Raw genomic sequence first — 27,448 nt, 5'->3', positions numbered from 1 at the left:
GAAACATGTATTTTCTTCGATTAAAGCAAAGGTCTCACTGGTTCATATTCCAGCCGACGTTTTCAAACTGCTCTTGCCTATTTCTGCAATTTTTCTTTATTTTAAATAAATCCATTACATTTAAACTATTTCAGAACTATGGCATAAAAATCTGCTTAGATTAACTACCATTAGGTATAAAAATACTATGAATTTAGGAAAAAACAAGATTTTATTAGAGGGGAGGGATGTATTCCACTACACATAGATAAAACACTTTCATAAACATACAGTTCAGATAATAAAGCAGGCACATAACATACATATCACAGCAACATGTTAACAATCATTCTACAATTCTATTAAAACAGTTGCAAAGAAGTTAAAGAGCAGAAGCCCTGTCTATGGCAAAATATTGTTGCAGCGCTTTCAATCTGATTCCTCTCGGAGGAGAAAAGGCAAAAGTAAGCTTTATCAATATGCCATCGGAGATTCAACAAAAGATTAGAATGATATACGGCTTTGAGTCTCTTCTAGTCCTTGAGTATCAGTCTGTAGAAGTGAGCCAAGCAAACAGTTGGCATGCTGCTGGCACAGATTAGAAGCTTTGGGAACATATGCCATCAGTAGGTACAGGAAGAACCTGAGGTTACGCATTACCCAGCCTGCCTTTCCTGTTTTTACAGGATGAGTCCGTTGAGTCCATGTCCTCAGAGGTTTTCCTAGCTTCCCCTGATGGGGTAACTCTTTCAGATCATGATTATTTAGGGGGAAAGCAGCAGTTGGAAAGGCAGACAATTTGTACATATGATTGCTTGTTTGGAAAGGCAACACGGGAATACCTGCTAGTATGAAATTTTGTCAATGGAGGGTGCATCAGCCTACTTAACACTTAAGTGAATAAAAATAAAGTAAATAAAGAAAAAAAAAATGGAAAAAAACTAAACAAAAAATACATCACAGAAAACAAAACAAAAAACGACCGAAAGACCTGCATCTAGAGACCTTGCACAAGGACTGAAAGAGGCAGCTATCTTGTAGCCAGGCAGTAACTTGTGCAAGGTTACAGTTGTCCTATCGTATTACAAAGAGGCTAATCAGCATTCAAGACTATCATAATGCTTGCCAGGTGAACAAAAACAAAATGAATTATGGTAAGCAAATAATGAAAGCACTGTTAAAGAGTTAATGAGAGAATCTCTGCAGATTAATGTTACCACAGGCATAAGCTTCTTGTGGTTGTAAGCATTCCCGTGGAATAAACAGGACCTTACCTTAATCTTGCATGGCGCAGGATTCTGCCCAACTTGCCCGGCTCAATCTGGCAGCAGAACTGTCACCCTGGAAATTCTAAAGAATAGCTTCTGTCATTGGTTCCACTACAGAGGTTACGTTAGTAATGGTCCCTCTCCCACCCAACCAGAACTCCAGTGTCTCACCTGGAAAACTAGCAGAAGCTGGACAAATAACAAGCATGGATAACCAAACTCATTCATCTTTTGCTATCGCCTAATAATCTTTTACAGCTGGATAAAAACAAAAAACAAAAGAACAAAAACAAAAAACACAACATTGTGCCAGGATCTTCAAGGCGGATACACTTGTTCAGAATTTTTACACAACTACACAGTAAAATGTGTACAAATCCTTTTACTTCACCCCTGTCCTTACAGTAAATTCTTATATATTCAAAATCAATTAGAAACTGCAATTATGACACTGGGTGACGAGTTCACATGTGCCTAAATTTATAGAATTAAGACACTTCATGGTAACAAAGCAAAAGCACGTACACATATAAACGGCAAACAAGACTCTACACATCCTTACCATGCATAAAGTATGAGGGTTCTCTAGCAGCCAACAGAAACAGGGCAGACAAACTGTAACTTAAGGTTATAAATTAATAACAAGATACTAAAAAGAAAGCACACAAACAAATAACCAGAGCAAGAAATCACATTTTTGTGTCACAAAGTTGAAATCTTAACTGTAAACAAAAAGTTAAAAGGCAATCCCATTACAAAGCTCTTTAATCTCTCTAAGTCAATACTGAATGCCGTATTCACCAAGGGTACTTGACAACATTAGCGGAAACTTGTCAAAGCATTAAAGGTACCAGTTATTTCTAGTCGATAGCAAAACCTGCTAACCACAAGAGGCACAAACTGCAGGAAGGCTAGTCCTGTGCCTGTAATGGCAGCAATGCAAAAGCATCAGCATTCTGTTAAGACAGATTGAAAGGTTAGAAAACCATTACTGAAACACAATGAACCCATATGCCCTATAGTCTAGCGGTAACACCTTAAAATGTTAGAGAATAATGAACTAAAATGTAATTTTAAAAAACACCCATATCAGATTAAATAAACTATGATGTTACCACTGCCTGGTTAGTCTTTCACAAGACAAATCATAATACAAAACAATGATGAGTTTATTACACCATCCTGCCGGGATGGTAAAATTATTAAATGGATGACAACATAGTCAGTGACATTCTAGGATTAAAGTCATATCAAAGCTACCCACTAAAAAGCACTATCAAAATGCCATGTTAGTAGACTAATCAGCAGCCCTTTTCTTTCTAGTAACAAAAATGATTTACATGCCAACTAGTCTACAAATACTGAAAGTATCAGTCCATCATAAGAGAAAATATTTTCATTTTTATTAAAATTTTTATATTTGCCAGACTACACAATAAAATATAAAAGCATCTATACAAAACTGAGCAGAATTGGCATTCCTAATATTTAGTCGCATGTGATCTTGAGTAAAAGCCCAGGGAGATAAGCACATATCAGTTTATATACTTACTACATTCTTCTACCACTATGCAGCTATTCTGACTGTTTAATAAAATATAATTTAATTATGGAGCACCCGCCACCTATGTAGTATAACAATGACAGAAGCTCTTCTTAATGAAGTTTGATGGTTAAGGGTTGGAATATCCCCCATTAGAATTAGAACTAAACCCCTGAACTCAACATGCCCTAACAGGAGCACTCCAATGACTCTTCTAAAATAATACAATTATACAGAAACTGGAAGAGTCGCTTAAAGAAATTAAGAAAATTAAAAAAAAAAAAAAAAACTATTATGCTATAAAAATTAACTGGATTCATTTTAAAAAGCCCCATGTGTACTTACCAACTCATTGCAACTTCATCTTTAAACAGCACACTGAAAATTAGTACTAAAAGCAGTGAAATTGTTCTACACCTCAAGACAAACCAGAATAAAGTAACATTTTCTTAAATGGGAAAATAAATCTAGCTTTCTAAGACAGGTATACATGGGTACAAATGCATGCGCATATGTGATACGGCCACTGATTAGATGAAATTAAAGTTTTTGCCATTCAGTAGAAATAAGGCAAAAAAAAAGTGCCTCCAGACAAACATGTGGCCTCATATGATCCAATCCGGTCTATCCTGAACTACAATAAATCTCTAGCAGAATGATAACCAGTAAGCAAAAAGAGAAAAGGCTTTATAATTATACTAGGGGACATAAACTTACTGTTTACAGGTAGAAACCAATATAGAGAAACAGTAAGGTAACTGTACAGACCTAAACTTAACTTTTAAAATGCACATAAAAAACAGGCCTTGGGATAGCAGTACCGGTGGGCACATGAAACAGGATGGAAAGTACTTACTGGACCAATGAAGCCAGCCAGCTGGGCAAGCATCAGGCACATAATGGAGATAATTAGCCTGGTGCGACAGAACTTCCACACAACGCTACGAAGAGATGCCTCATCTTCACTCCGCTCCTTCAGCTCTTCAAGCCACAGTTTCTCCAAGCTGTGAGGAGCACATTTAAAAGCTGCTCAGGTGCTTACTAACTGCATACCAACATTTCAGAACATTACTTCACACATTTAAGACCAATACTGAGATCAATCGTTTGCTACATAAATTTGATGTTTTGCAAACATACATACATGCGCACCAATTCAATATTTTCCACTGCAGCATGGACAGGTACTTCTAGCAGCACCCACTTTCCGTTCCATGTCAAGGATACTGGTCCTGCACAGATTACAGTGCTGGAATGATATGCATGTTGTTGCAACAACAACGGTCAGAGATTGCCACACAGAGCAACTTGAGTGGACTGGTTGTCATAACCTGAACAAGTCGGCTGAAGGTAACAAGGCTGTGTATTCAAGTCGGCTGAAGGTAACAAGGCTGTGTATTAAGATAAGTTTTAGTTGGTGTTAAAATCTTTATTCAAAGAAAAAAAAAAAAAAAAAAAAGGAAGGATGGAGGTATAGATTGGTTAAGAGCAGAAGAGGAGCACCGTATTCACCAATAGCTGTAGTTTGAAACAAATGATAAATTAAACTGTAAGAGGTGGGGAGGAGCAGTGATCACATGATCCATAACCAACAAAATCACTACCTGGAATTTTACGTATAGGACTGCCGTTGTTACAAAATAAGGCTTTTTAGGAGTACATTCAGTAAGCATGCCTTACATATGCCTAACAAAGGAATGTTTAACCCCTTCATGACGGAGCTTGTTTTCAGTTTCTGTTCGTAAATGACTGACACACTTAAAATGTTTGCTGTGTGATTCTTCCATGGCAGTAATATACTTTCTTACTAAATGTACCCACAAATATGATAAATTGTTTTTTAGAGGGCAGATGGGGCTATATAATTATATCAAACATGTGTACCTAACGCCTCACTTATTTCGAATAAAATATTTAAAAAACTTGTGAAAAGTGTTTACTACGTTTTTTCCTCAAGTTTTGATTATTATTTTTTAGAATTTTTTATAATTATAGCATACAAAATATATTTATATATAATTTTTATTTTCTTAATTTTTTTTGTCATTTTATATCAAGCAGTCACTATGACTGCTTGATAAATTAACTTTTTTTTATTTTTGATTATTAGGCTGCTCCAAACTTAGGAACAGCTAATAATAACCTTAGAGACTGATCCTGACAGCATGTCAGATTCAGATCTCACTATGGCCCCGTTCACATTGAGCGATTTATCGCGTGGCAATTTACCGTGCGATATCGCTCTCCAATGCTTCTCAATGGGGCAAAAGGTCCTGCTGTCGCGGGTCGTGCCTCGCTACAGCAGGACCCTTTTTGGAGCGGATTTAGCCACGATTCAAGCTTGCTCAATGCAAGCATTTGCGCGATATCGATTTCCTCTGACCGACAGTGCCGTAGGGGAACATGGAGCCGGTTTCCTGGGCAATCAGGAAGCTAAGCTGCGAGTCATTACCCACCTCCCGGCTTCCTGAGTGGTCGGGAAGCTGGCTCCATGCCGATTGGCCGGGAAACCGGCTTCCCAGCCAATTACAATCAAGCCGGCCAAACATGGGGCCGGCTTCCCGGGCAATCAGGAGGCAGGCAGCATGTCATTACTTGCTGCTCGGCTTCCCAATTGCCAGGGAAGCCGGCTCCATGTCAGCAGAAGCACCAGTATCGGTACTAGATACCAAAAAAACGGTATCAGAGCATCCCTAGTTCTTAATTAATTATATGCTATAGATGCAAAAAACATTTCTATTCACCCAAATAGAAAAAAAATGTAGTCCTCAACAATACTGGGAGAAAAAGTATATATAAAAACACTTTAAACTGACCCTCACTAATAACATACCGTCTGCTGTTGACATCAGAAGACTCGTGTTGAGACAACGGCCAGACATCTTCAAGAAAGAGATCACCCTTCTTGTAAGCCATACATGCCAGCGGTGTTAACCAGGAGAAAGTCATAAAGGAAAACAGTCCTGCATTATCCACTGGATGCTGGTGTCTGTCAAGAATATAGTAAATTGAAAAAACAAAAAAATAATTATATTTGGTCCAAAATAAGAAATATAAAAAGGTTTATATCGAATTTACACTGAAGTCACTGCCCATCCCAGCCAAGAAAAAAAAAAAAAACAATACATTTTTCTAGTACCATGAGGTTAAACAGACAATACAGATCAATCGAAGTTACTTACTTTGATGTAAGTCGAAAGGGTTTAAGCAGATTTAAACCGTAATGGTATTTGCCATTATGGTGGTTCTCACTCAGTATCTGTAAGTTTGAGTGCATGGAGATGTCCAAAGGAAGACCTTCTGCTCGTGCAGCCATCTCCAAAGCATCCTGGCAATCCACAAGCTTTAAAATGAAAAACACATTAAAAGAAGATGAATTAGAACATGGGTGAACCTGTGTTTTGACTAAACCAACTAATATATCAGTGTCGCTGACCACATTGACATTTCCTGCAAGGTCCGGCGGCAAAAGTCACCGGGAGTCTGTTTAAACAGCCCCGATGCTGGCGACGTACACTGTACGTTGTCAGTCACGAAGGGGTTAAAGCCTTTTCAGAGATCCAAATAACTTTTTGAAAGTCATTATCTGCATAACCACAGACTCACATGATCGGGCAGAAAAGGGATTTTGAGGGCACAAAATTTCAGTTTTAAATACTGATTGCTCTCAGTTTACCGTAAGTGATAAACAGCCATCTCCAGGTCCTCCTACTTACTGCTAACATTGAAAATACTATCTCCCAAGCAGACACACTTCCCAGCTTGCCCAAGACCAGGAAGCGTTTACAGGCCCTGGCTCCACTCACAGCCACCTTTGATGCATGGGTTGAGTACAGCCACTGGCAAGAACACATGTGTAAAGTCAGCTGTATGGCCTTTGGAGAAAACAGCAAAAAGAAAGCTAAAACAGGGCCGGTCCTGGTAAAGTAGGGCAGTTTCTGTATGGGTAGAAGGATTTTATTTTTAGAAGGTGGGGGTTCGACAGGAGAGATATTTAAATGCATGTAAACCCACACAATCTAAAAAATGTACTGTCTTTTGGCCTGTTAAATATACCAATGGAAACATGTTTTACCCGTTTGATAAATGCAAAAAAAATAAAAATAAGAATTGTTGATCAAGTCAGAAATTCAGAGCTGTCCTGTATTCTGTGCGTACTTCCCGTTTTATCTCAAAGAGCCCTCCTAGTTACTTGGACAACAGAATGATTTGCCTTTATGTTGTAAAGACCTGAGACTTGGAGTGGCTGAGTTTACCAAAAAAAGCAACTGGGAAGGCTGACAACACTCAGTCCACAAGAGTGTTGTCAACCAACAACAGGACTTGAGCCGAGTGCATTTTTACAGTTACAGCTATTTTCTGTACATGTTGGGTCATTAAAATCTTGACAACTAAGGGGTAACTTTTTTCCCATAGTTTTCTTTAGGGTCACGAGACATATACCTACATCCTCCCGTGACCCAAAACTCAGCATATTGAGGGTTATTGCGAGTGGTATGTTTTCGCTCACTTCCCGATCAAAAGAGCTGACTTGTGACAGTTTCAATGTCACACATCGGCTGTAACTATTGGGGATGAGTAATTCACTCACCCCATAGTTCTCCTTTAACTCCAGGAAAATGTTTTTTTTTTTCCCCTGAAGGATCACAAGTGAAGTTACCTTTATTGAAAGTAGACGTGGTTCGGAGCGCTGCTGGTTACTGTACAAACCAGTTTCAATTCTACCGGATATTACGCACAGTGCTCTTAGCTGCAACTGATAGTTTTGGCTCTCATTCAGGGAAGGAATCATGTAATTTAGACTTCCTTTTCTCTCGCCCCTCAGCAAATCACATATGGTCTTATCTGTTCACAGAATACAAGGTATGCTCTGAATGGACAAGAGGCGATTGTACTATTTTCCAGCCTGTCCCATTTTCCATTCACAGAATGGAAGTATGCAAACAGAATATCAAATGTTTTGTGAATGGACAAATTAAGAGGAAAGGCAGCGTAAACAGCACAGTCCCATTACTGTACAAGAGCAGGTCGACTATCAGTCCCAGTGCCAAAAGAAGAACATGTAATATCCGGCATGAATAAAACTAATTTGTATAGTAACCAGTAGCACTCCGGACCAAGCATACTCATATATTGGTTCAAAACCAATTTTCCTGGAATTAACCTCTAAGTGGATAAAACATGGCAAAAAAGGTGTATGTATTGCAAGCATGTACTAAATTTTTATACGTTTTTGCATTGACATGCGTTTTAAAAACACAAAATAGTTCAATCATAAGAAAATTTTAGCCTGAAAAATATCTTCTACCATTTAAAGTGCAAAACAGTTGTAGAAAATCTTACTATTTTTTGTTCACTTAAATCACAAGAATCTTTTTTTAAATATTCAAAGAATCTTAATAAAGATTTCCCAAAAATGGTATGGCTAATCTAAATTTCAGCGCACACACACGCACACACACACACACACACACAATAGCCTGGGACAATACACAGTTGCAAAGAAAATCTGTATGCATTACTGTTAGGGATGCACCGATACCAATACCAGCATTGATGCCGATACTGAGCATTTTTACGAGTACTCATGAAAATGCCCCGATACTAAGCGCCAATACCAATGCTTTACATTTTTTTTAAATGGGTTCGGCTGCCTGAGGTTCCACGCTTTCTGGGGACCTCACGGCGCATTTCTTTTATAGCGACGGTCCAACCACACATTGCCTCTTCCTCCTCTGCCCCATCGCCCGCACTCGCGAGACCCCTGGTGAGGAGACACACACAAAGCCCCGCTGAGACTGCACGCAGGCCTGGTGAGAGACCCGGCACAGCTCTGGTGAGCAACACAGAGTATGTAGCTTCATATTATTCTGCATTGCTGTATGTTTTGCTGGGATTTGTAGTCCCTTTACATCGAGTCAGTGGCAGATCTACCAGGATCACAGTATGCAGCTGCGACTGGGCTCTGGTTCTCTTACCACTGTCCTAAAATCATTAGAATGGTTTTAGAAAAAAAAAAAAGTCACATGACTTGGTTTTAGAAAAAAAAAAGTCACATGACAAAAAAAAAAAAAAACAAGTATCGGTAATTGGTATCGGCGAGTACTTGAGAAAAAGCATCAGTATCCAGTCTTTAAAAAATGGCCTTCATGTTAGTTTCATATGTTTGCACTATATTGGTTAGGATGTGCAATTATGTTTAGTAGAGATGCAGTTCATGCACATTTGTTTAACATTTGGTTATATTTGTGCACTGGTACCATCATGGTATTTTCCATATATTGCGTTATATTCATAGAACCCAGGTTCTCGTAAGATAGAAGCTCTTTGCTGAGCACCTTTTGGCAGTGTTGTTGTACAATAAGTTTATACTATTACAACCATTCTGAGCTATATGGGAATTTTACTTATTTTTAGGGGTTAGGGCATCGATCTTTTCATATTGCTCTATTACACATGTTTTACACAAGCAGCCAAGCTGACTGCTTTTTTGAAAAGACTGCGGTGGTTTCAAAGAAAATATATCCATTTGTCAAATAAGAGTTAGCAAACATAACTTAAAGGAGAACTATGGGGTTAGGGTTTTTCCCCATAGTTCTCCTAAGGGTAACGGGAGGACACAAAGCGTCCTCCCGTCACGCTAAGCTCAGTATACCGCGAGCTACAGTTTGCGGTATACTGAGACGCCGCAGCTGAAGCGGATCCCGACAATTATGTCTGGATCCGCCCAGCTGCGTGAGTGACAGCTGGCTCTGCCTATCTAGAAGCAGAGCCAGCTGTACCCGCCCCCTCCCCCATCCATTCTGCCAGTCAGCGCTGGAGGATCGGAGCAGGGAGGGGGGAATCCAGTCCCTCCCCGGCCAGACAGCCGTGACAGGATCGAGAAGTGAGCGAACGCCAGCATGTGTTCGCTCACTTCCTGATCTACTGAGCCGACCTGTGACAGTTTCATTCATTCACTCACCTCATAGTTCTCCTTTAAGAATTTGCATAACCGTTAGCAAAATGCATGTATACAAAAACCAAACTGCCCCTCTCCACTTGAAGTATACACTCAAACAACGGAATATGAAAGTTTACAAAATATAAAAAGGTTAGACATATACAACAGATTTCTGAAAATAGAAATTGAACATTACGTGAAAGAGGCTAAATAGTCTTTGCTGAATGTGGCTTCTAAGTGCTGTTTAATGATACGTTACAATGATAAAACATTGCACTGCATTATGCTTCCATTATAAAGGCAAATCCAGAGAGAATTACTGTCAAATCTAGACTCCGAGCTACTGCAATGTAAAAATAGACAAGGATCCTTCCTCCTCCGGTACATTTTGTATTAATGAGTTTTTCAATCTAGACATCAATAAAGGGTTCTAAAAAGCCAGTGGTGCCGACATCGCTTCATTTGATCAGTTTTATAGATTGAACATCTTTCCATTTGAAAAGTCTATCAAACCAGACCATGTACCAACTTCAATGCCACCATGTTACAAACTTCACAAACACTAACCATCTCCTGAAGCAGAGTGCCCTGGAGTCCTAGTAACCGCTGCCTTCCATATGTTTGTTGTGGGTGTGTTGGTGCCTGCAGCCTACCTGAGCAGCTCATCAGTAGCACAGCCTCAAATAATGGGGGATTAACAGGCATGTGTACAACAAATAAATGGCATCAATTTCTATATACCTGCTTAATCAGCGCTTCTTGCGACACAAATGTGGTGCATGCCAATTCATTAAATGTACTTACTTTGGCGTGCATCAAAATGTTGGTACAAATCTGTTCCACTTGGATCATTTTGTGGATCATCCTTCCACAAAATGTTGGTAACCTTCCACTTGGATCATCCTATATTTTCTCCTTCCTGCCATCTTGTACCTGGCTGGCAATCCATACATAAACACCCCGCATGATTAGATATTTATAGCAAATGCTGTATAGCACTTTTAACCACTTGCCGTCCGCCCGTTGTAAAAAAACCGGACAGACGGCACTGCAGCATTGGCGGGTTGCCGTCTCCAGACAGCATTTTTTTCTGCTCGCGCGCGCCCTCTAGCGGGCACGCACGGGCAGAAAAGACCGACCAATGCAAACACCCGTTAACGGGTGTTTCACATATAGACGATCGGCGGCTCCATAGGCCGCCGATCGTCTATATGTGCTCGTTTTTTCGGGCGCCCCGCGCCCCCAGGCATTTCCTTTTGTTACTTTCCCCCATAGAGTGTAGAAGGAAATGAAGGCAGTAGATGGCCCAGACTGTTGGGAAGGTAAAGGAACCATTCCTGGAGTCTAAAGCTGGCCATACACCTTACAATTATCTGCACATTTTCTGTGGTCAGATGGAAAAGGTGCAACAGATTCCTCCATCTACACTTACTGTATGGATGGAGTAATCTCCACCTGGGCCAATCTGTTGCACTTTTTCCATCTGACCACAGAAAATCTGCAGATAAATTGTAAGGTGTATGGCCAGCTTTACTGACAAAAGTGACAATTCTCAATAGTGTCAATTACCAATTGCTAACTGGTTACATGGGTGGTCTTATCTCCTCGACAAAAGGTGATTAAAATAACTTTTCTCATGCAGCAAAACTGTCACCCAAACAGTGCTTGCAGCTAATCAGCTGGAATCACTGTTTGAGTATTCTGACAGCAGCAGGCACTGCTGTCATAATACAATGTACACAGCAGAAGATTTGTCCATCCACACTCAGAGTGGCTATAGGAGTCGGTCATTTAAAAAAAAAATGTTTAGCCTTGAAGGCTGAACAAACAAAAAAATATATTTCCATATGTACCCAGTTTAAGACACAGAAGAGAGCTTAAGTTTTGAGTTTGGAGATAACTGGCCTGTGCTAAATTCATTATTAGCTTTCCCAGAAACAATAAGGCGATTGAAATCAGTGGAGCTGCCTGGTACACTGCAGTTATGCCCCCATGTAAAGCAGAAGGCCTGCTCTGCATGTAGGCCAGGTTACCTCTATGCATTACAAAGCTGAAACACTCATTTTGAAATGTACCTTTAAAGCATTGCTAAACTCTTAATATAATATAGCTTAATATATTTCAGTTTACTAGTGCTATTCCTTTATCTTTTTACCTGGTGTTCTTGCAAATAACATACTCCCCATCCTTTCATAGCTCTGCTTTTACTCTCCATTGGATCTATGGGAGCAGCCATGGTTGTCACACAGGCTGGATTTCAAACATGCCTGCCTTTGTTCATCTCCATGACATACTGGATTAATGGGACTAGATGCTTACACAACAAACATAAGCTTATTTGTGCATTCATTTAGGCTTACAGGAAGTTACAAGGGCACCACATTTCTGGCAAGAGCAACATGTATTTTCTGGACTTGCTGAAAATGTTCTTAGCCTGAAAAGCAAGAGCTAATGCCGCTATCACATACATGTGAGGAAAAGTGAAACATATGACATGTTTTTGGGTTTAAATAGGCTTAAAGCTGCAATTCATTTATATCCCAATGATCTAGCAATTTTTTATATCTTGCAACATAAAACTTGTGCAAAAACATGTGATTGGTGTTGTAACCAACAGTGTGATCTTCTGCAACTTCAGCAGAAATGATAAAGCAATGCAGAAATAGAAAGCTATGTCTAGACTTGAAAACTTGTTTAAAAAGGAACAGAAAACAGCCAACTGGTTTAAAAAGGGAAGTTTACTCAGCATGCACAATTTCTGTCTATACAGCAGGACTAAAGCCTAAGGTAAGCATTTATGGATCGTTATCCTCCAGTCACCTCTGCCTGCATGAAGAAAAAATTAACAGATTCCTCCATCAACGATTAGAGTTAGTCAAGGAATCTCCCGCTGTACCTATAGAGGGGCTCTCTCAAATTTCACTGCAAAAGTGTTAATATACTTTAAACACTACACCCCCATAGATGGCCACTAGAGCACTGGATTAGTGCTGCTGTGGAGCGAGGTCTAGCAAGAATATGCATACTGGGGAGCTGTATACATGGCAGCAGTGGAGGAAGAATGTAAATATCTACAGTGTGGAATATTATCTGTATACACCAGATCAGCACTAAACTGTTGCTAGATGCTAACTTCTTGGAGCTGGCTCCTAGATTTGGGGAATATTTTTCCAGGCCTGCATGAAACAACTGGCTGCTGGGATTTCTGCAGACACATCTGACTTATGCTAAACAAGCAGGTTCACTGAGGAAGTGTCATGAGGTAACACTGACCAATATACACAATTTTAGTTCTGTCCTGATGCCAGAGAGGCACCCAGCCAATATGAGTGCTGTCGTCGCTGTACATTTTGAGCCCCAGGGCTATCCATTGGATAAATAGAGCACGGCAGTAGGACACAGCGTTCAGCATTTGGAAGAGTAAGAGGAGGAGTGAAGTGGGAGGATTACAATAGGTATGACTGGATGAAATAATAGCCTGTGACTCATTGAACAAAAGGCCCCAAGGGACAGAGGAACAAGGAAGTCGGAAGAGGTCTCTGGCAATGCTGACTCACCATGACAAATGCAACTACTGGCAGAATGAAATCACCCCATCTTCAATAGCAAGCTATTAAACTATATTTAATAATCGCTGACAGTTTTCATTTGTTATGAACCTAGAATGTATATTTGTATAAGCAACTTCTATGTCACACACAAAATAAAAACGAGGCTTATCATTTTCTTTAGGAAAGAAAATTACGGTAAGATATTCACAGGATAAACCTAAAACAGATCTATTCACAAAATAGCAGATGTGTTGCTAAATGAAGAAAAACACAGGGAAATTTACACTAAAAAGAGTTGATGAAATTAATCAGAGGCCTTCACAAAATGCTAATCCCCTGGCTCTGATTTACACACTTTTGAGCCATAGATCTAAAAAACATGGAGGAAAATAAATCAAAAATGTGCTGCAATTCCTTATCTACTTCTTCCACATCAGTAACTATGAAAGCCAAAACACTAGATTGGCAGGCATGGGGTGCCTATGGCAGTCTATATGCCAAGTGGACCTCCTTGTGATCTCAGGATTTCATTCATGCATAATTACAATATACTGTATACTAAGTGCATAACATTCCTCCAGGCAAGTGACTTTGCCCAGTCTAAGCCCTCGTTCACACCTAGGCGTATTGCATATGCGCGACGGGCGATTCGTGGTAAAAAAGTCGCGCGATCGTCGCGCGTTTTCCGAAGGCTACTTGGCTGTATCCCAATAGAAACGCGCAAACAAAACGGCCCAAAGTAGTACCTGGACCTTTTCAGGCGTGGGCCGTTTTGTAGCGCGTTAGGGACGGGCGGAAATACGCCAAGGTGGGAACGAGACCATTGACTACAATGCAATTTATATTTTTGACCGTTTTGTAGAGCGTTCGTCGAGCGTAGAACGCGCTACAAAACGGTCAGGTGTGAACGAGGGCTAAGATATCGTCATCAATCTGTTAAAGGCAGGAGGAAACAATACCCCAGTCTGATCAGCCTCAAACATTTCAAAGGCTCCACTCACATATAGTGTCTGCGTTTCCTGCGCGGTTTTCCATGTGGAAGATCGTGCAGCATGCAAATGCTAAAATCTTTCATCTGCACAGATTCCGCTCGTTTGGGTCTATTACTATAGCCATAAAACGTGCAGAATCTGTGGGGGGGGAAAAATTGCACTTTAACTATTTTCCCGGCCGTGCGGTTTCGTACCACGTGGCCGCCGCAAAAGTCTGAACAGTGTACATTAAAGTGCATTGTTTTTCATGATTAGAGCAGCTCCATGCGTATTTGTACGGCCGAATACGCGTGGACAACCGTTCCTGTGTGAATGGAGCCTTAAAGCCAAGAACTACACACAGCAGGATTTACTTGACTTGGTTAAACCAGCATCTCACCCCAGGGGAGTACTGTGATCGAAGAGATAATGAAAATCGGTGTAACACATTACTTGCATGCATGTACTTAAAGTAATATTAAACACAAGGCTTTTTTTCAATAATGAATCCAGATCACAATATACATTGCCCAGCATTTCTTGCCCAAGCACTTACAATCATCACATTTTCCTTCTTCCACACTCTATCCAAAACATTTTAACAGTACAAAGTATAATTTAGTGTACAATCATGAAATATATATTCTCTATTTATAGAGATCAAACACTTTCTAGGCTCTAATCAAGGAGAAATCCTGAGCATTAGTACATGGTTACAAATGTGCTCACCATTGAAGGCAATATTAGCAATAGTGCAGACAAATAAGTAGGAGGAATAGAAAACTCAGGCTAAGATTTGATATGATATCCCCAGAACACTGGAGTCATTTGAAGTCTCCAGCAAAACCGAAATCAGCAAAATCCCCACCTTTAGCCATGACATCCAAATCTAGGTGAAAAGTCACTCTTCTCCTTCCCCACACTGTCACAGCCCAAAAATAAGCTTTAGTCAACCAAATGATAAAGAAAATGATTAGGACAGAATTTATCCACACAATGTCATTTCAGGAACCAAACATTTAAAAAATATTATGGCATTGAAGACAATTATCAGAAGACGTTAATTTTTAGTTTGCACTGTTACCCTTGGACCTGGTTTTTAAAGCATCAACAGCAAGTTGTTTGCGAAAGAGTAAGGCAAGAGCAAATTCCAAACCTATGAGCATCACTGTTTATCCATGTGGTACACACCTTCAGAGTCCAGAAACTAAACGAAGTCGTTTAAGGTAATATATGGTAGTTGACTGAGATGTAGTATTGAAAATGGAAACAAGGCTATGTGCTTGCAAGAGTACAGTACATGTAGAGTGTCTCAAGGGTCCTGTGCCAGTTAACAATTGTACTTCTCTCATGTACATTTTAGAGTGGTGCATTTAAAAAATCTTGCATGCTGCATCTCTGTTGCCATTTATATGAAGCGTTCGTTACATTGGAATATAGGCAACCACGTGCAAAATGCACTATATATGCATTTACCTTGTGTATTGATACATGTAGTTGCACAAAAGCACACCAGGAAAACATGTTTTATTCACCCTTGCAGTGGGGCTACTCCCGCACTACAAGGGTTACCTGTTTATTTTGCTACAGAAATTAAAAGTTGCACTCATCCGAACTCCTGGGGGCGACACCCTGCTCCTCCGATCACTGAAGCGTGTCTCTTCCTCCACTGCACAGATGGAATGCTTTTCACTGTCCTCACATCTATACACTTGTATAGAATGTGATGACACAAGGATTCTTAGACCACTGCAGGAGGGGCAAAGCGGATCTAGGCACTGGTCAAAGAACAAGCAGGCTCGGAGGATCAGGTGAGTATTACTTTTTTTTTTAGCACCTAGACACAAACGAGCAGTTACCCTTGCAGTGCGGGGGGTAACCCCACTGAAAGTTAATAAAAATTTCCCCCAGACTAAAAAACATTAACAGTAAATGGACCTAAATGCAACAAAAAAACATGTTTATAAATGCTAAAAGACCCTATACTCTGTGTGCATCTGTTAAGTTATACCTGTTGAGCTTTCAGTCCAGGCCTTTTCCACATCAACAAACTGGGACATCATTCTACTTACTAAGGAACATGGGAAATTATTTTATACATCCTATACCTGATGAATTCAATATCCTTCTGTATGTAAGGGTCCCCACACACCTTACGATAATCGTACGATAATCGCGGGAAATCCCGCGATCGTACGATTATCGTAAGGTGTGTGGAAGCCGTGCGACCTCTACTACTGTAAGGTCGCACGACTTTAAACTTACGGACATATTCGAAAACCCGCCGAGCATCGTAGGATGTTCGGCGGGTTTGTGGCATGTCCGTACGATAACAGCCGTACGGGCCGGTGTGCGCAAGCACACACTGCCCGTTCGGCATTGCGGTCATCGGAAGCTCGCCCCTCAGGGGGCGTGGCTTGCGATCATCGCAAGTACGATCTGCCTATGCAAGATAGGCAGATCGTACGTCTTTTTAAGTACCTTACAACCATCGCAAGACAAAGGTCTTGCGATGGTTGTAAGGCGTGTGCCCAGCCTTAGTATCATAACCAACAAGATGACCACAATGTGTCAGGCACACAATTACTGGCAAGGTGATCATGGGACATGTTCTGGCTTGAATCCAGTACACCGCCATACTCTGTCTATTGGTACCTAATATAGAAAACCGGGTCCAGCTGTTCAGGGCTTGAAGCCTTCTCCAAGACCAAGTGGCCAAGCTAGTGGGATGGCTTTATTCCAACCAAATGCTGATTTCTCCCTGAGATAGGCTGAGTATAGGCGTATCAATTATGTGCTCCCCCTGCCATCTTCACACAAACCAGTTTGCATACTGGTCCAATGCAAAGAGCTATGCTTCTACAACAACCACTGGAAGTTTAGTCTAACCACAGGATCACATATCATCCAGCAACTACATGTTCATTATTCTTTAGGCATATTGTGTTAAATCTTAATAAATTGTCTCAGCTTTACTGTTTTGTCTGCTTTTGTAACACTATCCCGCTCTGACACATTTGTTAAAGATCCACCTTTACCGTAAGTACTATAGAACAATCTTTACTGCTTGCTCCCATGGCAACAAATGAAATACCCATTTAGGAAAGCAAATAAATAATTTACATTATTAAGTTTAAAAATACACCTCATATCTTCATAAAGTCATGATTATCCCCTTTTGTTTAATTAAATCATAAAGCACACACAGACCAGGAATTCAGTTTTATATTCATGTACATGACATTAAGAGCTAGACACATGAATTTCTCATTGGTGAAACTAACACATCATTCTCAAGGGCAAGCAGGCTATTTAAAAATAATATAATGGTAATGTTAATTTTATCTTCCCTGTTCTGTTTTCAAAAAGATTGAAATACAATAAGGAAAGAATGGCATGCAGTTTCAATAATTCCATGTCAACATTACAATTGTGTAAAATAGTTTAACTTGGGTATGCTTATAAACAAAAAAAATAGGATAAAAAGAATGAAACATGGATAAATATATTTATTTTCTAATGTCACATTTGTGGCTTCTGCTCTGCTCTGCTCAGAATGCCCCTGCAGAAAAATATCTGCTGCAGCCCAATGCCTGTGTAAAGCTTTCATGTGCTGACTGCTGGAATGTGAAGATGGTTTCCCTGTCTGCATATCAAAGCACAGAGCAGCTATTCCTTGATACTGTGCTCAAGCGAGAAATGCATCACTTCTGTGACCATCATTTAAAAAAAAAAAAAATCTCCAGTGCTCCCTTGTCAGTGGGAAGAGCTTAATTTCTAGAAGAGGAGGGGCATATTTGCAGTCAATGGTAATTACTATGAGGAAAAAGCGGTTGTCAATGTATCACATACTGCTTTACAGTAACTAGAATTTTGGAAATGTGTTTATAAAGCTTTCAAGATTAATTATGGGTTATACTGTAAAAACGCTTCTCTCATCCACTACGTCATAGTCATTTCTGCATCCATACTTACAAGATGTGACAGTCAGGTACTAGCAACTCCTAGTTTTAAGTGTAAGGTACCCTAAGGCTGGGTTCACACCTTGGCGTATTGAATATGCGCATCTGCCTCTAGATAGGCAGAGCCAGCTGTCACTCACGCAGCTGGGCAGATCCAGACGTAATTGTCGGGATCTGCGTCAGCTGCGGCGTCTCAGTATACCGCGAGCAGTAGCTGAGCTTAGGGTGACGGGAGGACGCTAGTTTGTGTCCTCCCGTTACCCTAAGGAGAACTATAGGGAAAAGCCTTAACCCCATAGTTCTCCTTTAAGTCATGTTTACCATGCTGTACATAAATGTAAAAGTATGTGCAGGGTACAATTCTCTATATCTATTTTTATTCTGTACTTATGGACACTGCAGAGGATAGGTATCTGTACACAAACACATACTATACAGTATCCCATCTCTTGCTCTATATGCTGTGTGTCTCTCAGTGTCTGTCTTTATTCTGTAAATTAGGACATTCATTGTATGGACATTATACCCTACCACTACTTTCAGTGTCTACACTGGCTGTAATTCTCCACATCTGCTCTAAGTCTTTGTGTATGGGTGCTGTAGAGTAACATTCCTTTTATCCTATTGACAATGTTTAATATCCAGACTTTTTTTTAGCATGTATGAACACTGTGTCCACTCCTTTTATGCTGCAGGCATGAAAAATAACAGGTGCGGTTTCTCAGGTTCTAAATACTAAAGCTGTTTCAAATATTGACATTTCATTGCATCCATGGATAGTTGAGCACTATAATTTAGCTTATTACAGATTGAGTTTCCCAGCAATACTCTGCTGATGACAAGGCAATCCCAGTGTGCACTGCTTTGGCAAACTGAAGTCATTTTGCCCTTTCAAAGCAGGAAGGCAATGCTCTGCAAGTGTAAAATATATACAGCATTTTACACCTGACATGTCTATGTTATCAAATCATAACACAGGGGGATGCATTGGTAGAATTTGATTTGAGTGTAAAGGTCCGCTTTAAAAAAGGTATTTGAATGTATTTAAGGTTTAACTCGTGAGTTTAGAAACACTTTAATTTTGACATGCCTGCTTTTACATTAACAATCAATCATTCTCAAATATTCTGTGCTTCAAAGCATATTCAAAACAACCAAACCAACTGTCAGGACAGGAACAAAACACTTTTGTGTGACAGCTAGACAAAGATCTCAATGTAAAAAGAAACCAACAAGGGATGTTGTTATGCGCTGCTGATGAAATGTTCATCATTAGTTTCCAGAGTTCTTTCTCTGATGCAAAAAGTGTGAAGAGAATAATATGGCACTGTTCACGGCTATGTGTTTTGTGAGTGGTGTGTTAAAAGCAAAAAACCCTGTTTGCTGGTGTTGGTTTCCAGAAAGCGCATCTTGGCACCACAAATAATAGACCACAAACACATGTAACAAAAACCAAACAAGCAAGCAAAGAAAAACCATGCAGAGAGTTTCAAAATGTAACCGCTCTGACTAAAAAGAATCCGCTACACCACTTGTGGTTAAATCTTTTCTCCACCAATTTTAGGTGGAGGACTTTACAGTAAAAAGTTTATTGCGGATGTTGACATCACCATTGAACATTTTGTACATTAAATTCATGTCCCCTCAATCTCCTTACTTCCAGCGTGAAAAGGTCTACATTTAGCAACCTTGTCTCATAGCTTAGTTCCTCCAGTCCCTTAGGTTTGTTTGCCCTTCTCTGGACTCTCTCCAGCTCCAGAACACTGTTTCTGTGGATTGGTGACCAAAACTGAACCGCTTACTCAAGATGAGGCCGAACCAATGATCTATAAGGCCCCATTCACACTGAGCGACATGAAAATCGCGCGATTTTATATGCGCGATATTGAGCAACGTGTCGCGCGACTTTTTTCTATTGGGCTCTATGCAATCAGGAGCGAAAATCGCTCCAAAAAAGGGTCATATAGGAGCTACACGCGATATTGAGCGACGAGATGTGAACAGCTCCATTGAAATGGATTGGAGAAGCTACATAAAGAGATATCACGTGGAAATATGAGCGATATCGCTGCAGAAATCGCTCGATAGATCGCTCAGTGTGAATGGGTCCTTAAGTGGCAAAATTATCGCCTTGTCTCTACAGTACATGTAAAGATAAAATGTGGTTCATGTGAAATTTCTTTCATTTCAAATAGTAAAATAAGCATTCTTGTCACTATACAATTTTTGATTTGGTGTATGGTCACTTTCCTTGGCCACATATGCAACAAACTCATCTTCACCATGTTGCATGATATTTAGATGTCTATCCCATAAAACTGTACACTCAGCTCACTTAAAGTGATATTAAAGTCAAAAGGTTTTAAAGCTATTTCAAATGCTAATGAAATCACTTACAATGAATGCTGCTCCTTCATGTTTAAAAGTTTTAACTTTCTGTACAAATCAGCTGGTCTCCTAAGCATTTGCCCCAATTTCATGTTTACAGGTGATTCCTTTCCCTTGCAGAGACAGATTGGCATCACCCTTGTGTGTGTGCGCCAGTAAGCCATTCCACTGCTTCCCCAAGCTAGTAGATGGGCAGCTGGTGGAGACTGCTTTGTCCCTTATGATCTTGTACTGGACAGGAAGTTCAGAGAAGCTGATCTGAGAAAGTTGGAGCCAGCTGTTTGCAATCATAATGAGTGCTGGGCAACATTTATAGAAATGCTTGGCTGGCCAATGTATATTTGTTTGATCTAGCTATCTAGCTTCACTATTGAAAAAGGTTTGAGAGTTTAACACTACATTACTGTGCATGTTTAATCTCATGAAACGGCAAAGGAGGAAGCATAGGCAGACAGCTTCCTCTGCAAACTTATGTCAAAGGAAAGAAAACTGGTCATGCAAGGATTGTAAAAGTACCCAATTACTGTTTAATGTTTTTATAACTATAGTACATAGAACATTTACTATAATTTAATACAAACTACTATTCAAGCGTTTGATTCTAAGTGGACCGTTTTATTTATAGCTTTCCTTTAATTAAAGATGTCACAATTCACACAAAATAAACCTGGACCTTCACCACCTTTCACTAAAAATCACAACAGCATCCAGCTCTGCATGACGATATGAAATTATCTTTCATTTATTAACCTTTTTTCCCAGTTACTGTTTTGTTTCCATTTCCTGGTTAAGTGAGTCACTGGTGATGTAGCTCTGGCCTCACACATGCGCCCTGACAAGGCTACATCACCAGTACCTTCCTGGCAAATCTCATCTGTAATCTGCAAAATCATGCGGGAAAGGTTTAAAGTTATCTGTGTTTGTTTGTAGATTGGCATTACTAAACGCTTCTAAAGGTGCCGTTCTTCTTTAGGTCTAACAGCGCACGCGCAAAAAAAAAACCCCACGTTACTTAATTCACAGATGCTGATCTTCTGCTCAGTCTGAGTTAATAAGCTACGATATCCTGAAGAAGTTCATTTTCAAACAAATGTTATATTTTATAACAAAAACTTCAAATTAGTTAGCATTGACCATTCGGAAAGAAATCTGACCTGTGATTTTTTCTTCTGATATTTGAAGTCCTCTTGCTCATTTTTTTCATCTTGGGTGTTTTGCTCCAGAACATTTCTGTACCCCAGGCTGGGTATGACATATTCGACTCCTAAATCTATATCTTTCATCTTCCTTTAGCATTGATTGCCTCTAGTGATGCAATATTCGCAAAAACTTCAAATAAAAAAAAAATAAAAAAAAGTTAGCAAACAAGGTTACATCTAGCTTTATTTTTTACTAATCATTTCATAAATTAAAGTGCAACTAAAGCCAAAAACTTTACTTTTATTCATTTGGAAAGGAGGAGGGTATGGTAAAAACAATTATTTTTCCCCCTCTATTTCTTAAGGAGATTTTCCATTTACTTCGTGCATGTGAAACATAAATGGTAAGTGAGAAGAACAAAAACCTCCAAAGTGAGGGGATAATCCCCTTTTGGACAACTGCCAAACAAGTGCTCCCATTGGAAGATTTCCCCTCTATTCCTGTTCCGGTGGTAGGCATAACATTTTGGATTTCCCAACAATTTTTGCACCAGTGACAATGGTCACCAGGACAAACAGAGAAGAATCTACTTATAGGGACACAAATAGCAATGATAATCTGTCCTTCTCAATCCAAAACTAAAAAAGAAAAACGTTTAGCACTGAGATAAACTTCAATTCCGTCTCCCACGTATAACATTTAATTTTCTTCAGTAATGCAGTCCTTTTTATTTGAACATATATTTTTGAAGCTTAAAATTATCGAGAAGAAACAGGGGACTTGAAAGAAAGACCTACAGCACAGCAAGATCTGTTTGTGCAAAAATAAACACATTCTTATTACAAAATATTAAAATGTAAAACAAATATACAACATATACAGTATTTTTAAACCATTAGGCCTTGTTCACACCAAGCGCAGAGCAGGTGCAGATCAGATCAGTTGCAGACCGGATCAAAACTGTACCCAATGTATTCCAATGGTATTTTTTGCTCCAGTTCACATCGCAGCGTGCAGTTCCAGAGCAGGTGAAAAAAACTGCAGCAGGCCCTATTTTACCTGCTCTGGATCTGCAAATGCATCAAAAACGCATGCAAATTCCTGGAACGCACTGAAAGCCCATTTTAAACTTAAAAAGTTAGCCAAAAATGCATCAAAAAGACTAGCGTGCGTGTGCAGAAACCTGACCGGATCTGCTCTGCATTTGGTGTGAACAAAGCCTTATGGTATTTAGCATAATACATTATTCCCTTATCTTTAATATTTTTATGACGTAGTTAAAATAAAAAAAAAAAAGTATAATCTCCCGCCCGCTGCACTCTCTCTCTGGCTTCTAGATGCTAAAAAAACAACAATATTCTCAGGTTGCTGTTGATGATCAGCAAAAGGGAGGTAAAATAGACCAAAAATATGCTGCCTCTCCAAAATGTCATATTTAATTACTTCCAAATATAAGAGATAATTTCAGGCTGTGATGAGTAATAAGCCCAAAAACATTCCTGCCCAAGGCTTCTGGTGACAGCATTCTAGGTGTATATGGAAAATTACAAGGTTTTTTTTTTTCTAGAAACAAGATGATCAATAGAAGTATTTTATAGTTAAATTTTTGTCATAATGTTGTAGCAATAACATTTTACGGATGATAGCACCTTAAGACTATTTAAAAAAAACTGGATTTGGCTACGCTCATGCCACCCCCACCCCCCCCTGTTTCCCCCCTTACAAGCCTGGGCTAGTCCTGAAGGAGGTTACAATACTGCGAACCCACAGGAAGTGCACAGTCAATGCATTTGTGCCTCTTTATTTCAGTTAGAAAGGACCTCATTTGATTTCTAGCTGCATTTCCCTTGTTAATAAACAGTGACATCATTGCCAGCTATACAAGAATCAAAAGAATCTAACGAGCAATGAGATGCACAAGAAAGGGGATGTAACACACACGGCTGTGGGTAGCCATTTAGTAAAACAAGTTACTTTTATGCTATCTTAACAGACCCATGTACATTTCATATGGCCCATTAGGTGGCCAGCACAGGTGTGGCCCCCCCCCCCCCACCGTCCCCAATTTACCAAAAAAACACATCCTACCAGTTTATATTTTCACCTGTATGCAGGAAAAGCTATTTTCCTACACATCTCTGCACTTGATTATTATACAAATGTTATCTGATCTCTGTGTTTACCCAATAGTGTGCCTCCCATCTTTTAGAACTGCTATGGGGGACAGAACTACCCCATTAAATTTAAAAAAAATTTTTTAAAAAATCTGATTATATTTAAACAGAAAAGATACATTACAAACGAGCAGAAAAACAAGACTAAATTCTAGCATTAAAAAAAATGCATACTGTACAAAATGCGGTTGAGGCGCTGGATTGCGCACAAGGGAACCCAACACTAAAATATGGCATTTGGATATATCATAGAGATGACGGATGTATCAATAATTCAGAGAGCAGCTAGAGAATCCATGTTATTGAGCCAGTTTGACCAAACCTTGTCCAATTTCAGAGGCCATCTTCTACCTGCGTTTGTAGCTTAAAGTCTGGGTACAAATTGCATGAACCCTTGCAGTGGGGCTACCCTCATACTGCATGGGTTAAGTGCTCCCTTTTGCCTAGGGTAAAAAATAACAAAGATATATTCACCCAATTCTTGGATCAGGCTGGTTGTGACAGTGCTCTCTCCAGCCTGTCTCCTCCTCTGCTGCAGTGGTGGTGGTATGTCCCTCTGCGTCCACACATCCTATACACGGCATATAGAATGTGATGAGTCAGGGATCTTAAACCACTGAAGCAGAGGGTGAGAGAGGCTCCAGGGACCAGTCTAAGAGCAAACTGGCTTAGAGGATTGGGTTAATATAACTATTTATTTACCCCAGGCAAAAACAAGCTCCTTACTCTTGTAGTGCAGGGATAGCCCCACTGCAAGGGTTCATAAAATGATTACTCAGAGTACTGCTGTAATAAAATTCCAACATAGAATTTCCCAGTCTCATCCATGTATGCACCACAGGTGGGTTAGAGTTCTTCTAATGGAGGCTGATATCCTTATGTGCATACAAAAGGAGACCCCCCCAACACAATTCAACAAGCACACATCCTACCAATTGCTGCATTTTCCCAGTATGCAGGAAATTACATTTCTAAACATCTCTGCACTTTATATGCAAATGTCATTTGATCTCGATTAATCCAACAGTGATCCCACTATCTATTTAAAACTGTTATGGGGAAACAACCGCCTCCCCGTGTAGCAAATACACTACCATCCTACCAATTTCTGTATGTCCTCGGTATGCAAGAATTGACATTTCTAAACATCTCTGCACTTTACATGCAAATATAATTTGATCTCTGTCCAACAATGCCCCCGGTATCTTTCTAAAACGGTACTGGGGGGCATCCCCTCCGCAAATTCACAAGTATACATCCTTTCATCTCCAAGTTATTAGAGCAATCAAAAGACATTTGTATAGTATGTATTTAATCGTGCCCCCACTGGTTTTTTTAAAGCTTATGGGGTACACCCCCTCCCCCATGTAACAGAAAACACATCCTGCCAATTCTGTATTTCTCTCGGGTATGCAGGAAATGACATTTCTAAACAGCTCTGTACTGTAATACTATAACACAGGTGTCATCTGATCTCTGTATTCATCTAACAGTGCTCACACTAATCTTTTACATCGGTTATGGAATAGACATGTAATTTAAAGTGACATGGAGCATCATGTTTACCTAAATTAAATTTTAAAAAACTAAATTCCAAGCATTGCAAACATACATTTCTCAAAACAAAAATGAGTGAAATAAAAATGCAAGAGAGCATCTGACACACTGGACCCAATACACCCCTACAACAGTGATGTGAGGCCTGGAAAGCTGATAGCTGAGGTCACCTTGTGCCATCCCAATTACCGCTAGAGCTGGCCACAACCTGCCATCACTCAATGGATCAGGAGCACCCCCCATCCCCTATTGTACCACCTACACCCCCATCAGCATCACACACATACTATGCCGCCTGTTACTAATAGGGGACATGGCAGTGTGTTGATGAAACACCTACGACTGATGAGCACCGTACATAATGCGGCAGCTTGGCATCCCAAGCCCATGTACCGTACACGCTCCGCTGTAAGAGGATAGTCACCCCCCCTTCTCCTCTATAGGGAACTGCAGGAGGCAGCGATACGCCCAGAGCGCCCCCTGGCGGGGAAGGAGGGAAAAGGGAAGAACAAAACATCGCTCAGCCCCGGCTCGGGTAACGGTCAGGCCCCTTTTCGGACATATCGTGCAGCTACTAAGCTTGTCTAGTCCGGGCTGCCTCCATTGTTTATAGCTGGGGCTCGCCGAAACTTCACCAGCAGCCGCAGACAATCAAGTTGAATGTCATGTAATGAGAAAGCGATGACAATAGGGAGCTATAGGGAGAAATGACACAGCCTCAATGTCACCGTGAGCTTGGGACATGAGCCCCGAGGTGCGGCACTCTACAACACAGACTGCGGCCATCACGGAGAAGCCAGCTATAGAACTCTTCTCTCGCTGTTGGACACCAGCCATTGTCACCAATGCTCTGTCATACGCATTGTAGTAACAGTGAGGACGGCTAGGCCCCAATTACCTGGCAGAGTACGAGCGCAGGTATCTGAGACTAAACGCTGCTTCCACAAGCTCCGCTCTTGTCTCTTCCACTGCGGCTCTTCAACTCAGGAAAACAAGCAGCCGGGCTGCGGGGCAGTCCGCGGAGAGAAGCACTGCGCATGCTCAATTGTCGGGTAGGCGGGCTACAACGCGAGGGGTGACGGGAAGGGTAGTCTAAAGAGAGCGGCTGGCATATGCCATAGAAGGATAGAAGGAACGAAGAGACTTCATATCCCAGAATGCCGTACGGCCGAGAGAGGCGTGACTACACTGTCAAAGAGGAACGGGGGGCGTGTTGCGGCTGCGAGTACACGCCTCCGTAGTCGTGCTGCGGCAGCATCCTCTGGAACGTTCTGTTTGTACATCAAATCGAGGCCATTTTAGGCCTGGGTGTGACAAGGCGATGTTATTGTGTCTCCAGGACATATGCAGCCTCTGGCTACGTAACCAGTCACAGCTAAGTCTGTCGTTGAAGGTCGTTGTCAAGGGTCATGTTGAAAAAGAAATGCTCTTTTTTGTTGTCTTAGGATTGAAGAGCAGACAAAATAACACACAGGATTAACCAGTTCAGGACCGAAGCCTTTCACCTTTGTAGGCCCAGAACTGTTCATGTCAAAGATGTCATATTTGTGGGGCACTATGTATGTGTCCCAGGTACTTAGGTACCTCTTGGGGACACAGATGGGGCATTATTTTAGTAGCGGGTTTGAACGTCCAAAGCGCTCTATCAATTTGGGACAGTTTTTATAACTTGTGGGTAAAATAAATGTTTCCATAAATCTTAAAGGTCAACTGAACTTTGTTTAAATTGGGTAAATAGTGTACATTTCAGGTGCAGCAAAACAAAAGGCGCTCAATGTCTCACACTCTCTAAAGCAGCTACACCCTATATCAAGCTTTATCCCTCCCAGCATGCTGCTGCAGAATGGCACCTTTGCTCTCTGTGGGGAAGCAGTGGTCTATCTGCAGAGATCTGGCACGCCCCCTAAGTTGGGGGTATGTCGGACCTCTAAAATGAGATCACAGCTTCCACACAGAGAGCACTGTGTGTAAG

The 27,448-nt window shown here is 40.5% G+C and overlaps 1 protein-coding gene across 4 annotated transcripts in view; it reads right to left on the bottom strand.

Moving 5' to 3' along the window:
* The window catches only part of ABCC5 (ATP binding cassette subfamily C member 5), a 60,081-nt gene extending 33,567 nt beyond the window's left edge, over nucleotides 1-26,514 (bottom strand). Inside the window, exons 1-5 of one of the 4 annotated variants that reach the window (XM_018576535.1) lie at nucleotides 26,375-26,513; nucleotides 21,760-21,934; nucleotides 5,973-6,133; nucleotides 5,624-5,779; nucleotides 3,647-3,794 (exon numbers count right to left, since the gene is read on the bottom strand). In XM_018576535.1, coding sequence (XP_018432037.1) covers nucleotides 3,647-3,794; nucleotides 5,624-5,779; nucleotides 5,973-6,133; nucleotides 21,760-21,888 — 594 coding nt within the window. In that variant the 5' untranslated portion in view covers nucleotides 21,889-21,934; nucleotides 26,375-26,513. Of the gene's footprint in view, nucleotides 1-3,414; nucleotides 3,795-5,623; nucleotides 5,780-5,972; nucleotides 6,134-21,759; nucleotides 21,935-26,374 lie in introns of those variants that run through there. The other 3 variants (XM_018576533.1, XM_018576534.1, XM_018576536.1) reach the window with 3 other exon arrangements.
* Between the last annotated feature and the right edge of the window lie 934 nt (nucleotides 26,515-27,448).

This window comes from Nanorana parkeri, unplaced genomic scaffold, assembly GCF_000935625.1.
Source record: "Nanorana parkeri isolate BGI_ZX_2015 unplaced genomic scaffold, ASM93562v1 scaffold69, whole genome shotgun sequence".
Taxonomy (NCBI): Eukaryota; Metazoa; Chordata; class Amphibia; order Anura; family Dicroglossidae; genus Nanorana; species Nanorana parkeri.
This window is presented reverse-complemented; position numbering and strand designations above follow the sequence as displayed.